General features: G+C 32.0%; 1 protein-coding gene across 2 annotated transcripts in view; it reads left to right on the top strand.

The window, feature by feature from the left end:
- LOC107452708 (alpha-1,6-mannosyl-glycoprotein 2-beta-N-acetylglucosaminyltransferase) overlaps positions 1-18,521 on the top strand; it is a 49,517-nt gene that overhangs the window by 13,844 nt on the left and 17,152 nt on the right. Inside the window, exons 1-2 of one of the 2 annotated variants that reach the window (XM_016069278.3) lie at positions 13,750-14,156; positions 17,442-17,935. In XM_016069278.3, the coding sequence (XP_015924764.1) occupies positions 17,453-17,935 (483 nt within the window). In that variant the 5' untranslated portion in view covers positions 13,750-14,156; positions 17,442-17,452. Of the gene's footprint in view, positions 1-13,749; positions 14,157-17,441; positions 17,936-18,521 lie in introns of those variants that run through there. The other variant, XM_071188427.1, reaches the window with a different exon arrangement.

Raw genomic sequence — 18,521 nt, 5'->3', positions numbered from 1 at the left:
AAAAAAATCGAGTTAAAGGGAGTAAAATTCGAGTAATCGAGAATAATTAACATGAAATTGAAGATAAAAGGGTCGGGATCTCATAAAAAAATCGAGTTATAGTAATATTCGAGTCATCGTACTTCGAGTTATAGCGAATTGACTGTATATGGAGAGAGAGAGAGAATGAATTTCTGAGTAACGCACTATTGTATGCCCAAAAGTATAAAAGTATTTCACCTGTACAGAAGCTACTAACTAAACAAACTGCAGTCTAACAGTCAACATTTACAATCGTTAGCATGTACAATCTTTAACATCTATAATGTTTAACATTTACAATATTTGAAACTTACAGTAAATATTTAGCATTTACAATACAACTGTTGTAAAGTTTGAACCAAGCCTGTACCATGAAGATAGCCGTAGTGCTCCACCAGTCACGATGATTTTCTGTTAATAAATACTTTTTAGAATGCTCAGGTGAAAATGTGATCTCCTCCGATCTATTGGGTAGCCAACTAATTTTCCGTCATTTTTTTTAGATTTTAATATTCCGCATGCCATTAAATGTTTTGGCATGATGTTCTAGGTCATTCGAAAGAGGATGCTTTGTTCTATCGGAACACTTTCAGAAATAAAACTCTCACTTTTGACAATTCAGCTATCCTTAAACTGTATTTCGTTAAATTTGAAAAGCATTTTGCCATGAATTCACGCGATTTGTGACGAAACGTGAACTCAGAAAGATCTGACGAAAATGCTTCCTCTACTGGGAACTTCATCGCAGTTCATTGTGGGAGATTGTTCTACTGTATCATTTCCTACTTTTGTTACTTTTGGTACTGACCTCAAGTCAATAAAGTCCCGAGTTTGTATCCAGGCATGGTTGTTCTTTTCTTCCTCTATCTTTTCTTCTTATTGAGGGAGCAACAATGGCCCACCTAATACGGTATCCGTGAAAGATCAACGTAACTGCCGTTGTGATATCCGAAAGGCGGTTGGCAGTCTAAACGGTTGGGCATTATGAAAAATAAGTTTGCTACTTTTGACGAAATTCGTTTCCTCGAAGAAGTTTCCTCATTTTGACAAAATATTCACTTGGAGCATATAACCAAGAAACGGTTTGGTCAAAAACGAAGGAAGTTCCGTAAACATTGTGTGCAGATATTTTACAGAGAATCTTCATTCTTTTTTTTTCTTTTTTTCTTAATTTATGATTATTATTAGATTATAAAATGGAATGTCAAGTCCAGAAAAATTATTATTTTCGACACTTTACAACTAATTTAAACGATATTAAGGTGCAACATATAATTTTCTAACAAATAATAGAGTATTTTCCTATAGTATAGAGAAATGGAGAGGAAGAAAGCACTATTTAAAATCAGTAAATATACAAATATTGAGATATTTTTAAGTGAAAGAAATTCTAAAAGCATTGCGTGTTATTATTTTTCTCTATTTTCCAACAATTTAAGATAAGAAAAAGTGTGACAGATAACAAACATTGAACCAAGTAATCTTTTAAAGGGAACAATAGGAGAAATTGTATTTTGGAAGTGTATTTTATACTATATTTTTTTCTAATTTTTGAAGATTTTTGGAAAAAGCAATTTTTATTGCGTGTCTCTTAATTTCAAGCTATTATCAGAAATTGTTATCTAAATGACACAGAAAATCTTACGATATAAGTCAAGTGCTTTTCAAATTGAATTATACAATTCCATTGTTTTGTTACTTATCTCATAATACTTTCGTTTTTAAAAGATGTAAAATAAAAGTATATGAAACAAAATATTTAAAATGAAATGACAATGCAAAAATATTTTTAACGCATTTAAATTTCATTATCTTAATTTGTTATGCCGGCAGTAGTTTTTATTTACTTGTAGCAATTAAAGTTACAGGAAAATTTTACTTTCCATAATTAATTTACATAACGCGATGTATGCCGTTCTGCTTGTCTAAGATAGGTACTCTGCCAGACATTCGTCTGGAGCTGTGGCAGTGACTATGGTAACGAGGTATGATTATTTTAAGTAGGGGTGCGGGGTCCCTCTTTAGGACTGGTTTCGGCGAGAGAAAAGGAGACCTCTTCATCGAAGCTACCCTCCCTAAAATGCCCTCTTCTTGTTTCCATAGCACCAGACTGCCGCGGACTTAGTGGCGGTCAGAGTACCTATCTTAGACAAAGAGTAGTAGTCCAGTGGTCAGAGAATCAGGCTCCAGTCAAGAATCACCAGGGTTCGATTCTCGACTGTGCTAAGACCTGCCAAGTACATGCAATATACGTGCTCGTAAAATCTGCGGAAGAGATCTTTAAAATCCGTGCTCGAAAGTCCTGTGGTCGGTCGCTGATCAGTACCATAGGTACAGTGATCTAGAAAAAACTCCCCTCCCCTTCAGATCTATGTCTAAATTAAGGAAGTGGCCTCACGAATGAGATCCTATGTTCAGATGAGTAAAATTGTGATTGTCTGTCTTCGAATCATCCCAGACCGTCGCCAATAGCCCATTGTCTAGCCCTAGTGTGACGCAAATAAAGTAAATACCGAAACTTTTGTTCTTGATACTGTTAATGTATAGTGATAGCTACGAATAAACAGTTAAATTACCACTTTCTTGACGTTTATCTTTTTTTGCTCACATTCCCTCACTCAACAGAATCAAAATATTTTGCAATTTTCTGCAACTGTAACTGCATGTCAATTTGAACAACATTATCGTGCAAATTAGTAGATTTTGAATCTTATTGCTTGATACTAAAGTTTATCTTGGATGGATCCATGGTTTATTATAACTCCTTATTAAGTTTGCAATATTTTGCATGATACTATGGTTCAAAGTACCTTGACCATAGTTTAGCGTTGAGCAAATTTTTCTGAGAGGGTACTTTTGAAGAAAATATTTTAAACGTATTTTTAAGTTCTCTTAAAGCACTTTGAAAGCAAATTCGAAAAACTTTATTTTAAAAAAAAGTAATAAATAGTGAATAAACTCGGAGAAAAAAATTCCAGTGAAAGTACTGTACTGAACAATAATGACATTTTTCGTAAAATAATAATAATTGTAATTTTGGTAAAAAAAAATTTACCTACGCTATTTAAACCAATAATTTGATAATATTTCCGTTCATATGCTTACGGTTTACCGGAAATTTTAATTTTATAAGTTACAATTCTTATATCACATATTTAGTAAAAAATACAAAACTACAAAGTAAAAGTAACCAAATAATCGGTTTTTACTCCCAGCTCTAAGGTATCTACCACATTTTCCAAATTTTATCACAGATTATAATACCATATTTTAATGTTAATTTTGCGAAAATCTTAATTAAAGCGATTCGTTTACAATTACTGAGCTTTTTGAAGTTTCCATAGACCAAGGAAACGGTAAATTGACCATATTCAGATAAATTCTTTACCATATTCTTTCACCATACTTTTTTTCTCAGTAAATAAATAAGTTCTCAGAACAAACAAAAGTCAATAAAAGGGTAGCATAATAGTAAAAAGACATTCACTTTCTGTCTTAGAATATAACCCAAAAACTTTTATCAAGTTTACTGTAAATCAGCAAGCACGATATTATGACCCAAGTCATCAAAATCATAATTCAGAGTAGAGTAAAACTTTCTGAGAGAGTACTTTTCAGAAAACGTTTGAAATGTATAGTTTATTTTCTCTAATAGCACTCTAAAAGCAAATCTGGAAAACTATTTTGAAAGAAATAAAAATTTACACTGAGAACTGACTTATTTAATAAAAAATTACATTCTGTTAAAATTACCGAGCTTTATGGTGTTCCCATAGAGCCAGAAAACTGTAAATAAACAATATTCTGATAAATTCATAGCCATATTCTGTCCTGGTCATATTCTTTGACCATACTTTTTTTCTCAGTGAATAAATTAGATCTTAGAACAAATAGAAGTCAATAAATGGGTAAAATACTAATAAAAAGACATTCACTTTCAGTTTTAGAATGTAACCCAAAACCCGTTATTAAGTTTACTGTAAATTAGTACGATATTATGGCCCAAGGCATCAAAATCTTACTTCAACGCATAGCAAAATCTTCGGAGTGTGTACTTTTCAGAGAACGATTAAAATTTATATTTTATTTTCTCTTATAGCACTCTAAAAGCAAATTCAGAAAGCAATTTTTAAAAAAAATGTTTTCTCAAAACAACCAAGAAGCAATCAATGGAGATCGCACTAAGAAAAAAGAACTTTCTGTTTGATGTCATAAATTCAGTCAGTAACAATAGTTTTTATGTATCTATTAACTATTACCATTTTTAACAATTGTACGAAAATATTAACCTTCATAAAATTTGAAATATTTTGTTATTATCAATAAGTTTTAAATTATATTTCTTCAAATAAAAATTAGACAATTGAATTGAAGAACATTTCAAATATTTTTAGGCATAATTCCAGTATTTTGTATTTTTCCTCTGTTCTTTTTTCTGTGTATCTCTGTTCTCTGTTCAGAAAGAGCTTTTAGTGGTCAGTGAATTTTGCTTAAATTCCTGTTTAATGCTTTTATTTTTTTTTATTTAATTTAATTTATTGGCTTCATTAATATAAATTGAAACAATGTTAGTTTAATCAATAAAATTGATCCACCATCCAATGCTCGCTATCAATCATCAATCTCATGAACAGCTTTTGTTCTTATGCGTATATTTATGAACGCGAATGAAAGAAATTTGGAATTTTTCATACTACCCTGAAATTTTCAAGCGTGAAACCATAATATCATTCAAATTAGTGACAACCTTAATACGGCGTCATAATTTGAACCATATAATCATATTCCTTAAACTTAATTACACAACAGTAAGGTTAAATTTGAACTGAAACACAGTTTAATTTAGCACGTTAATCAGCTTGAAACGGATTTGTTAGATATCGTTTATTTCAGTGGTTCCTAAATGGTGTTCCGTGGAACTTTAGGGATCCATGGAGGAGTTAAAGGGATTCCGTGAGTTAGTACTTTTTATAACCAATTATGAGTTTTGAGACCTCTGATTATATTTAGATCCAACCTACAACTTATAATTTATTTAATCTCGCGATTGCTTGTATGAAATTATTTCAAATAAAATGCCAATGAAATAGAAATGGCATTTTCTTGAAGGAAAATATATTATTTCTAAAAACAATATCTTAAACAAATGAAAAAAGGCATTTATTTATGAAATATTTTATAAGTACTTCTCCTATCGCTCTTTTCAAATTAAAATAATTAAATTCTTTAATAAAGAAATTTGCTTCCATTATAATCATTTTCTACGTTTATAGTAGTTCTTTTAAGTTTTCATTTCGAAGTAAATCTCAATTCGGCTTATTTGAATCATTTTCAGCTTATGTATATACACCCGTCATAAATTCACAACTAGACTAGGTATATCAGAAAGAATGCAAATTTACCTGTCGGACATAAAACCTAATTTAAGATTATTAATAATAAAACGATAAAATCTTCATTCCTCTAATTTTATTTTATTTCATTACCGTCGTTTAACAGCTGACCCCATTTTTGGGTATAAGACTACTAATGTTCAACTACGTACACTTGTAATTTTGAATCCAATCCAGAAGACAAGGGAACTCTTGGATCAAGTATTGGGAGAAATTTGCCTTCGTGGAGAACTTTTTGATGGAACTAACCCCCATTTGCGTTACATGGAGAGGAAGACCACGAGACCTCCCACGGTTAGCTTGACGGCAAGGGAACTCTAACCCATGATCCGTCTACCCCTGAGATTATTTCACGTCAGCACTGTGGTCAGTGCAAGCCGGATGCGGAATTCGTATCGACCAGCCATCGTCGGAATTTGAACCCAGTTCACCTCATAGGAAGGTGAACCCTCTATCTCCTGAGCCATCACGGCTCTCATTCCTCTAATTAGAAAAAATATTTCAAATACAGTCTTTTATAGGTTATAACCTTTACAATTAGTAGTCTTTTATAGGTTATACGCGACTCTCATTCCTCTTATTTTTACTTTATTTTATAACCGTCGTTGAACAGCCGACCCAATTTCATGATTTTATGACTACTAATGTTCAACTCCGTAGCCTTGTAATTTTGAACCAATCCAGAAGACAAGGAAACTCCTGGATCAGTAAACCCAGAGGTATTGTTTTGTTATGGGAACATGAAGGACTTTGAGACTCGTCAGATTTAACGTGATATCAGTCACCATTTACTACACGGGGAGTTTCGGCCGATGAGGAGCGAACCCACTACCTCTTGGACACGAGCCCAGCGCCCTACCGACCAGGCTATCCCTACCCTTCATTCCTTTAATTAAAAAAAAAACATATATATATATATATATATTTTTCAAATACATTCTTTTATAAATTATACGTTTACAATTACCTTAAACTTAATTTATAAAGTTGGGATTCTGCCGAATGAATGTTGATTATTTATTGTTCTGTAGCCAAAAAAAAAAAAAAAAAAAAAAAAAAAAAAAAAAAAAAAAAAAAAAAAAAAAAAAANAAAAAAAAAAAAAAGGGAAGCGCTGGCTTATTGTACCGGTATTGTAGGTTAACGTGGAGCTGATGTTTATGAACGCATGGAAATAAAATTATTTAGCAATATTGGACACTCTATTTTGAGTCATTTAAAAAAAATGTTTTGATCTGACCACTGAAAATATCTATCTATCTATATATATATCTCTATATATATATTTGTAATAAAACAGTAATTTTACTCTTATAATGGTCTGATAATTCATCGAACTATATGCTTTCTAATCATAAAATATTCGTCATAAATAACTTTTTAGGATTTAAAATTTATTTCATACAATCAAGAAATAAAATATGCATTTTATTGCTTTTCATGAATAGTCATTTCATTATACTGATGCTTCCGCCGGATATGCAAATGTGAGTTTAAAAGGAAGTAGTTTTAATTTATTTATTTAAACCATTTCGTTTACGATGATAATAACTTTCAATTTTAGATCCTTCTTTCATTTTTATAAATATTCACAAACGTTTATGTCGTTGTTTGGGTGGGGTTCTCTTATTTATTTTCATATTTTAAACGAAAAATATGTCAAATATTAATTGAGTTGTCAGAACATCTCATTTCTTATTAAGTCATCAGCTATTTAAATATTTAATTTTTTATTTAGTTAAGGAAGCTTTTATATTATTTATTTTAAAATGTTTTTCTCGACAAAAGTTTAACAATAAAAATGTGTCTCTTTACAAAATTCTAGTGTAAAAAATATGTTTCATAATAAAAATATAATATTATATAAAAAAATATTTCATAGCAGAAATTTAAAGTTAAAACTATGCTTCTTTTCAAAATTTCATTATTAGAAATATGTTTCTAATAAATGTAAAATATATTTTTGAAAAAAAAATAACATCAGAACTTTTTATGAAGAAAAAAGAAGAAATAGTCAAGTTCTATCTAGGGGAAAGTTTGGTAACACTGGGTAACGAAGATTTGAAGGTTCTTAACTGATCAACCTAGAAACTGTCAGATTTATTGAAGATATTCATTGTTTCGTTGTGTCATTTCTGAAAAGTGTCATTTTTTTTCTAGAAAAAGTCAAATCACCCGGTCTTATCCTATTAGTGGGGCAAAACCAAGTACACATTTTACTTCTGCGGGAAATTTAAATATATTAGAATTTCAGGGAAAAAGTAGCAGACATTTCCATTTTATATGATAATTTATGAAAATTGTGTATACACGTGATGTAATCAAGTCGTATGTTAGAAATGAATGAAGCGGTGGACTGTATGGTTAAACAAGTAAAATTTATTTGATATAAGAAAACACAAAGTTCGACATAGAGTAGCGTTCTTGGCGAACAGAAGCGGTAGTCCAGCGTGTCCAGAGAGAAAGAATGGGAATAAGTTCTGTGATTCACCTTGGCGCATGATGAATGTCTCTCCAACCCACACATGATTTTTTTGAAGATCATGCGTGAGTGTTATGTATCTTTTTTCGAATTAAACATCTAATTTTGGCTTAAATATACCCCTCATTGAAATAATTTAAATTATTTCAATGGAAAACAAATGGTGGCTAAGGGGGCAGAGAGTTCACCTCCCAGTGAGGTGAACCTTGTTCGAATCCCATCGATGGCTGGTCGATATGAATTCCGCACCCGTCTGGCACCGTCCACAGTGCTGCCGCAAAATATCCTCAGATGGACCAAGGATTAATACTCCTTGTCGTCAGGCTAGTCGTGGGAGATTTTCATAATTTTCTTCTCCATGTAACACAAATGAGGGCTCCAATTACATTTTGAGCCAGGTTCGAAATTTAATTGGAGCTAATGCATTTTGCAATTGGCGTAATAAATAATTTATATCTGTAAATAATTTCGAATTTTTGCCCTTACAAACAAAAATCCGTTTTAAAGTGGCGATAAAGGCCTCTGTAGCCAAATCAGTAACAATATCAGGTAGTAAGATATATAAATATACATACATAAATTTTGTTTAAAGAACCCTTTCTTTGGCGTTTATACTCATTAAGAAACTTTTCTCTATGATCAACACTTGTACAATTAAGAAGAAAAGTTGTTGTAACTCTTTCATTGGGTAAGTTACCCATGGTTTGTGGTTTGTTTAATAAGTTTTGTTATTAAAACAAAGTAAATATCAATGAACTAATTTTCTACTCATGTTTCTGCCATTAATTGTTCAAGATTTTTTGCGGATTCAGTACAAAACCAGAGCTAGACTAAGGCAGGGGCATACGGGGCAATTGCCCAGGGCCCCCACCTTAGAGGGGGCCCCAAAATCGAATAGTTTATTTTACGTTTCCCTCTTTAATGAACTTTTTTTAAAAAATAAAATATCACTACAGTGTAAAATCCGTCAGTTTTATGTTGACTTCTTCATTAATCTATCGTATGAACACAATCTACATTTCGTAAATCCATGGATTTTTAGGGCGGAATTCTGCTAAATTTTCGAAATTAATGTGGCCAAGTTTGTCCAATCAAAAGCCTGTATTTTTACATATCGCAAAATGCGATATGTTTACTAAAATACGGGCTTCTGATTATCTTAATTGAGCCATCGTAACTTTGAAAATTCAGCTGAACTCCGCCCTAATGTCAGCAAGGATGCGAATTTTTCGCTGCTAGATAGTTAACGCTTTTTTTGCTGCTACCAAGCTAACAATCAGAAAACTGCATTCGGCATGATGGACATAGAATTGTCAGAAAATCAATAAAATGGACAGAACAATATTTCGTCTGAGCATTGAGGGCGGGGTGATACAGCTATGTTAGGTTTTAGTCAATCTTCTTGTTATCTATAATAAGGTGCAAAATTTGAATACCTCCACAATGTTCGGCTCTTCATTACTGAAGCAGAGGGGGGGCCCACAAAAAAGTTTTTGCCCAGGGCCCCAATTAGGCTAAGTCGGGCCCTGTACAAAAGTAATTGTGCACCAAGATGAAAATTCGTTTTATGATAATATTCAATAATAATATTAGTCAATTTAGTGTTTTTAGTAATACAATCGGAAAATTTTTGTTAACCGTTAAATTTGCATTTTACAGTCTTCCAGAAACTCCTAAAACTTCTTTGTCATCTAAAAATGGATTTAAATTTTTAAGTTCATCTGATGTATGATCCCCCCCTTTTTTTTTTTTACTTATCTCCTAGGCCAGAGGTCGCCAAAGTGGTCTATATAGACCCCCAGGGGTCTATTTAACAAAAGCGGGGGTCGATCTGAGCCAGGGGGTCGAATGGGGGTCGATCCGAATCGGAAAATTACACATACATCATTGAGTATGTAAAATTTGTGAATTTTTTTAATTGACTTAAAATCAGTTTCTTTATAAAACATAAATTAATAAACGTATCGGGTGAAACAAGTATTTACGTACCAGCGCGCAGTGGCACGAACTCAGCACAGTTTATAAGTCAGATGCATATGTGCGCTTGTCCAAATGTCACGTGTGACGAGCATTGACGTTACAAACGCAAACGGCAGTTTCAGCTATCTTTGCAAACTGTAAACAGTGTTGAATATTTGCAGTGTCATTCATAAAACTTTTATAGTTTTGGATAATTAGTTATTGTTTCCATAAAAACCATTCGTTTAGTTTAGATATCAATTTTAATTATCAATGCATGTAAAAAAAGAAGGTAAGCATTAATAATATGGATTAGTACAACCAGCGACAAAAGTATAGCACACTTTGTATTCTTTTACGAAAATTAAAATTGACCAATTTTGAACCGAATATAGCGAACCTTGCAAAAAACACCAGGGATACCCATCTCATTGATTAAGAAGCAATAAATCTGTAGTTACTTTACTTATTATTTCTACTTATTCATAATTACTTATTATTTAAGAAATATTAAGGTATTTAAATTTCAACATTAATATATTTTTCATAAAATTATTGTTACACAATGTACTATTACTTTAATAAATATTTAAAATCATAAAAAAAAACAGTATCCAATAAAGTTTTATTTTAATTAACAGAAAATTACTTTTATGGGGGTCGATGGAGATTTCGAAAAATTATGTAGGGGTCGATGATCAAAAAAGTTTGGCGACCCCTGTCCTAGGCGATTGATTTTTTCTGAACCATTTTGATTAACGCAGTTTCTGCTTCAGCAAACTCGATCCGTAATATTCCCTTGCGAAAGCTTACCATTAAATCTACAAGATTAGGATTTAAATTGGGGCCTGGCCATAAACATTCGTTAAGTGAAAGCTGTCCATTTTCATAAAAACAAGCATCAAACACAATGAGTAATTTGGCCGTTGTGCTTTCTTTCTTCAATACAGGCTGACGAGGAAGATAAAATGAATGTTGGAACTATTCGTATCACCGGTTCTACCACACCTTTCTCTAAATGTTCATTTAATGCTTCCTAATACTTTTAGTAGAGGCTATCGTTATTATGAAATCTTTTGACAAGACTTATAAATCTCCATTCAGCAAAATTGGATTTATCATGTAATTTAGGTGCATCGCATTTCCAGGGGAAAGATACTTCATAACGATTATTTTTTAAATGTAATAGTTTCATTAAAAATTTTTAACGCTAAATTCTCTTTAGGAGTATTTAAATCATCTTTTATCCCAATACTTTCAAGATCTTGGAATCTCTTTAATTTGTTTTTTTTTTCCGAATCCTGATTTCTTACTAAGCAACAAACTAAAGTATTTTCAGAAATGATTTCATTCATTACCTCTGTGGTTATCCATCCCAATTTACTTTCCACCAAAATAATATCAGTACCTCTAAATATGATTTGATTTGAGTCTAAGAATTCATTAAATAGTTCTGACTCAATTAATAAATCTATTTCACCTGGTTTATTAAAATTAGGATCAGGATGCGTTAAATGAGAAGAAACATTTATCTTAGAAATACCATAATATTTAAGCGGTGTTAAGTCCGAGATTTTTCGTCTAACTAAAAGATCAAAATTTCGCTGGAAGGCTTTTTTATGATTAAAAATAGAAGGGCATAGTTTTCTTTTAACTGTCAAATTTGAACCATTAATGCCAGAGATAGAAGAATTTGAATGGAGAGTATTCAGAGTGAATAAACGGAGAAATCTAGCAACAAATCGAACGGTCTGAAAGGGGCAGATTGAGGAAACCTTGGTCTGTTCTAGGCTGTAGTGCTGTTAAGGAGGAAGAAGTGTAATATCAAGTTTGATTCTACATATAACTTGATGTTACACCTCTTCTATAAAGTTTAACTAAGACTAAGAAATTGAAGTGTTAAATTAATTCTAGGGGTGGTGTAGAGTGAAAAAAGATGCATTGAGAATTGAAAAGAATATGTTAAGATAGTTTAGGCTTATAGAGAGGATGAAGGAAAAAAGATACACGAAAGTAGTATACAAGACAAGTGTCATTTCATTATACATTCATTAATGATGTCATTAATGATGAAAGAGTTGAATGAGGGCCTCAGCGAACAGCAGGGCCTAGATCTCAGTGAACATACGACGATCAACTGCGAACGTTCTTAGAAAAAATCAGCGTAATTGTGCCTAATTAAGTAAATAACAATATACCTACCTATATAAAGCAAGTTTAAAAAATGTGGCTAAGAGAGATTTCAATCATTGAATTGTTTAAAGTTAGCTCTGTTGACTAATGAGTTTACCGATCACTGTTCTAGTCCTTCGCTTGAAATGCGTGTTTGAAAATTATTCGTGTGAGAGATTGTTAAATTTATCGCAATCTGATGTATGCCCCCCCCCCCAAAAAAAGAAAAACAGATCACCTTCATGTAGTACCTAATAAAATAATGAGAAAAAAGCGTCATCTGAGCAAAAGTTTTTAAAAAATGTTATTTCAACACTCATATAAGGATATAAAGACATCGGTGAAAGAGAAGAAGTAAATGTTTTTTAAAAGAATTGAAATATTATAATTGTTAAATTGTATAACCTGAGTGTTAACGTCTCACTAACGCTAAGTAATGGGCTATTGAGCAAATTTTGTAATAGCAGAATTTTATTCATGTCGCACCAGAGCTGCACAATGAGCTATAGGCTATAGTCTACGAAACATTCATAATAGGATCCGAAACATGCCATCCCAATTTTGATCTTCTATAAAGGGGTTCACTTTCCCGCTTTGCTAGGCCGAAGACCTGCTTACGAATTCGATCACTTTACAATAAAACAGTTTAACAAGGACCGATACCGCACGCTCACGGTCCTTTATCAGACGGATCAAAGTGGTTACCCACCCGCTCATGGACTGCAGCCAGTGATGCTTGACTTCGGTGATCTATTGGGAACCGTATTTTATGATCTGTCCACTGTGACAGATTGGGTAAAATTATGTTTACAAGAAAAACGAGCAGATTAGGTAACTATTAAATTCCTTTGCTGTTGTTTAAAGGGAATCTATTCTATCTTAAAGTGCTCGACTTCGTTCATGTTATCGGGCTACCAAAATGGGGAAGCTATCCCCATGCAGAGGATTGAAATTGTGATGACATGTCTTCGAATTACCCTTGGCGGAGTTTTCCAGACCTTTGCCAATGGCCTATTGAGCACCACAAGTGCGAAGTGAGAAAAGTACTACTACTAAAGTGAAATGTAAACTGTAAGGGAAAGAGGGAAACTGAATAACAACAGTGGAAGAATTTCATCCTGGATTCCTCTTTATTGCGTCCCGCAGTGGACTGGTAGTTTAGACACGATTCCAGCAAATCACCGAAGTCAAGCATCACTGACTGCGGTCAGTGTGCGGGAGGGTGACCACTTGGATCAGTTTGCGTATGGAGCGAGGGTGTGCGGTATTGGTTCTCGTTAAACTGTTCTACCGTAAAGTGCTCGACTTCGCGTGCAGGTCATCGAACTGTCGAAGCGGGGGTGCCATCCCCTCTGCAGAGGATCAAAATTCTGATGGCATGTCTTCGGATCATTCTCAGGAATGTTTCCCGAACCACTGCCAATAGCCCATTGCGCAGCTCTAGTGCGACGCAAATGAACTACAACAGCAACTCTTTATTGCATGTTCATTCCCACTGACCCACACTTCATTCTCGTATCGCAAGTGCGCTCTCGCGTGTGCGCAATCGTATAGAAATCTTGGTTGGTTTCATATTTTAAGAAATTTCAGTTTGTTTTCAAAATTTATGTTTTTTTGGGAATGCAAATGAAAAAAATTATTTTTCAAATGTTAGTTCTTTTTTATCTACATATAAATAGCAAGAAACATTGAAAAAAATATACAGTTTACTCTGTTAACTGTCTGTAGTATATAATCGTCGTCGGTGTAGAAAGAGTTGTAGATGGTAGATGTTTCGTTTTTCTGTTATTGAGTAACGTTTATGTGGTCGGTTGTGTTTCTTGTCGATTGTGTCTAAAATGTGCAAATAATGTAAATATTGCATGTAATTTAAATAATATTACTTGCAACGACATGCAAAGTATTGTAGCTTTTAAAATGATTTTAAGTAGGACTGTATTATCTACATTTGTTAATATATATTTTAATTTTAAAAAGTGAGAGATTAATTCATAACCTTTTTTAGTTTTAAAAAAGTATTGCAATCTATGAGCTGCCGCTGGTGTAATTCTGATTTCCAGCAAAATCGTTGCACAATTCTATTTTTATTATCTAATTTACAAAATGAGACAGTTTTTTTAAAGTTAAAAAGGTAAGTTTCAATGAATTGCTTTCTAGCAATCTCATTTTGTTTGTAAACTTAAATTAATCACGTACTTGTTGCACTAAAATAAACATGTTATGCTATATATTTTTTTAAGTTATACACTTTAAAACATCTTATTCCTTGATAAAAATTACCGAAACCCACATTAATATGTAACATCAATTTTAATAACAAAAATTGTTGCTGATTTTCATAAAACGTTCTTGAGTTCCTATTACATTGCAAAAAATGCTCTACCTAAAGAAGCTTGAGTAATTTAGCTGTTGCGTTATTATTGTTTAAAAATGAAGTGCTTCACTGTAAATCATGTTTGTATTTTATTTATGGCTAACATGTTCAATTATTTTAGAAATTTGTTACAACCTGTTTATTTCATTTAAATATTTACCTATAATTATCTATGTTTTATTATATACTTCTTTATGTTCCAGATGTCGCATTTAAGTAGAAACAAGTATCTATTGATTAACTTTATAGAATAAAAAGGTTGAAATGAGATTTCAAAGTTAGATTACACAAAGTCATACACATATCTGTCAATTTGCCACAAAAAAAAGTTCCATATTATGTTTCATTATATTGAAAAACATTGGCTGTGTGCTAGATTGACCAATTATCACTTGATATATATTAAAACAGGGTTGCCCATTCCCCCTCTTCCCATTTCAGCAAACACAAATATAGATACAGAACTTTTTATTTTTCTCATTTAAATAACAATCTTATACACATAATATAAGCGAAATGGAAGGCACACTTTTATTTTTTGAAAACTGTTTGTCCATTTTAAATTTTATACTTGTATTTATGTATAAATATACATCCATATTAAAAAGGAACATGCATATATACATAAAACTTAGAATAAAACAGTTTTCTGAAAATAAAATGTGCACCCCCCTCACACTATGCCTGATTTTTATATACGAACACATTATAAATCCCATAATTACTTCATTATTAACTATGAGTAATATTTTGTATAGCTTGATTTTCAGAAGATAAAATTAAAATTGTAAAAAAAAAATCACGAAAATTAAATACCGGTTAAAAAATGGTAAAAAAAGAAAAATGTAAGAAACAGAGTTCTTTTTTTAAGATTGCACTGCAAAACTGACCTATTAAGTATAATTTTATTTGTAACGTGTCAGTAATTAACCAGGAGACAGTTATGATATTACAAGAAACATCAGGTTTGCTAGATAGCAGTTAGTTTCTAGTCTCAAACTGTGCTGCTACTTCGTAGTCACAGTTACAGAGCTCATTCTAGGCAGGGTAAACAGGGCGCAGCACCCTGTTGCCCTTTTAGTCAACAGAATCCACCCTATTGCCGTTTTAGTCAAAAGAATCCACCCTGATGTAATAGACTCTAAACCCTTTCTTTCCTCAATCCTTCTTTATTTTTTCTCTAAAGTGTACAATGGATTTCTTAAATTTTCAACAATTTTTATTTAGTTTGTCATTGCTGTCAATATATAGATTTATATGGGAAAAGAAAAATAGCCATCACACCCCCTTGTTGCACTTGTCTTAGAAAGTTTGCAGTTGCTTCCACTATCATTAAATCATAATTATTATTAATCAATTTAATTATTAAATCATAACTACAGACACTTAAAAACATACATTTATTATTTTATTAATATATGCAAGCATTTTAAATAAATTACTAAGTTAATTAGCTCAATAACTCGATATATATGTTAATTTATTAATAAAAATGAGTAAATATGATTGCTTTGCTACTGTTAGTGAAGTGAAAAAAATTTCTTTAACTTATTGACAATGTTTTTTCATAGAATGTGAAAAGCCCATAGAAAGAAATTATTGCCCTTTTAGAATAATAATGCCCTTTTTTTAAACGTTTGCACCCTGCCCTTTTTTCTGCCTAGAATGAGCTCTGACAGTTATACTGTTCAGGTTGACATTAAGTCAACACAGAAACCTGCCTTGATTTACTTCTAGAATGACACGACAGGTAAAAAAAAAGAGAGAGAGAACTGGTACGAATGATGGCAGTATTTATGATGAAGAATAGCTTACGTAGCCACAAAAATTATATTAAAATTAAACTGTTAGCAATTTATTTAGAACAGTTAAGAGATACCAATTGCAAAAAGTTTACATTGCTCTAAAAAACTCTGCCATCTAGTATTGTGTTGAGAGATTACCTTGAAAAGATGAACTAAAAAAAATCAATGTCAGTAGATTTATATAATATCATTCTGTTGATCCCTAAATCAACAAAAAGTGACTTTCCTCGAGGTGACTACGAATTATGTCCAATGACTTTGTCCCCTTCGTGATTTTTTGTATATTGTTAGCTACTGCCTGTTTGCTTCCAAAATTCTGCAACCATTTGTAAAAAGTTGATGAATGAAACAGAAAATAGTAGAACAAGTAAGGTTTATTTTAGGTTTAACAAACACTTGTAGAGAACAGAATCTAGGATTTGACATAGAAAACACAGCTAATCACCTGCTAATAGGCAAATATTATAGAAACAGTTTATTGTATGGAAAGAGCATAGCTGCTTATCAGTTGCTATAGGCACATACAATATGAACAGTTCACTATAGAAAGAAGCAATCATGTGCGGCAACATCGGCGAGACACTATCTGAAAGTTTGAAGGAGTTCTACAACTCTGAGTTTTCACCACGAACTTTGTTCACAATCACTATTCAGCATGTCGACCGTTTGTTCCCAGCTTTATAATAGCCAACAGTATAATCCATGTCTACTTCTCAGCTATACTAACATTGCCGTGCTAATGCCCTAGCTACAAACAACGCTGGTGAGAAGACATCGTAGCTGAAAGATTTCCATCATTTCAAAAAACCATCTGCTGGCAAATGCCAGTCAGCAAAGCACTGTCATCTGTTTTCAAGGAGAGAAAGAAAGACCCACAGCCGTATTTATCCTACCATCTAATTTATGTAACATTGATGCCTAAAACTTAATGTTTAAAAGTGACTAGGAATTAAAAATTACTTGAAATGGAAATATATTATGCTACTTACATGCTGATGATGTTTTAATATGACAGCTATGCTACCTGGTAAATCACCTTGTAACTATCAAAAGAGATGTGAATAAACATCCCCACATCTCCTAATATTTCAGTTTAATTTCATTTATTCATTAATAAATTTTAGTGTTTATATGGCTATTTTATTTTTAATTTATGTTTAATAACAAAAATTTTGCTTGTATTTTTTTTTCTGTTTCTTAAATTCTCTCTTGTTAATTAATTCTTTTATTTTTCTAGGTTATGACGGAATGGCAAGAGGATGGCCTCATCATGCCATGCTGAGAAGAGTGTCTTCATACGCTGTAAAAACAATTATTCTTTTATTTGTCATCTCATTTTTATGGCTTCAGTTACGAGTTGTAAATTTGAAGCCAGACCTTTTTATGCCTCTTAAAAGTCAATATAATGATCCTGAATTGACTTTTTTTGCCAATTATAGTGCCATTGTGAATTCTGTGAATGCCACTACTCCTGCAAATATTAAATTATTACTTGATACTATTGAAGAATTAAATGCTCTTCAAGATGTAAATAATGTGGATAAATTTGGACCTTTAAATGATAATGATGTTGTAATTGTGATACAAGTCCATAATAGGGCACAATACCTCTATGCACTAATAGAGTCTATGAAACAAGCACAAAATATTAACCAAACCCTCTTAGTATTTAGTCATGATTTGTTTGATCCTCACATCAATGCTCTTATACAAAGGATTGATTTTACCAAAGTAAGTGTGTAAAAGTACAATTTTGTTGTAGCTGAAATTTTAGATCTTTATTAGTATTTGTGCAGTTTATTTTTCAATAATATTTTTGTTCAGTTATTTTTTATTGCATTTATGAAATCAAGAGTTTACAATGGGTGTTCCTTAAAAGCTTGATTAAACTAGCTTGATAAAACAGGTCACTCTAAAATTTTGAAAATTTTTCTATATCACTCTATTGTAGATTCTTGAATAACATTAATTTTGCAAGTGACATCTTGAATAAGGATAGAAAATATGTTCCTTTCCAAGAACCAACTCTACCACTTCCATTATGTTTTACCTCTTCATAAGCTATATATAATTAGAATTTAAAGCTCTTATACTATTTAGCATACAATAACAGGGTGCGTTGCATTTTTAAAAAAGTGCTTAAAGGTGCTTTTTTCATTGGGTGTGTTTAAAAAGTGCTTAAATTTTCTCTTTTTCAAAAGGAGATTTTTCCTTTACCATGTTGATTTTTGCTACGAATTATGCAAAAAGACGCAGTTCACATGGTTCTATTCAACGTTTTCACAATTAATTCAAACCCAATCAATATACTTCGGCT

The sequence above is a fragment of the Parasteatoda tepidariorum genome, chromosome X2 (genome assembly GCF_043381705.1).
Source record: "Parasteatoda tepidariorum isolate YZ-2023 chromosome X2, CAS_Ptep_4.0, whole genome shotgun sequence".
NCBI lineage: Eukaryota > Metazoa > Arthropoda > Arachnida > Araneae > Theridiidae > Parasteatoda > Parasteatoda tepidariorum.
This window is presented reverse-complemented; position numbering and strand designations above follow the sequence as displayed.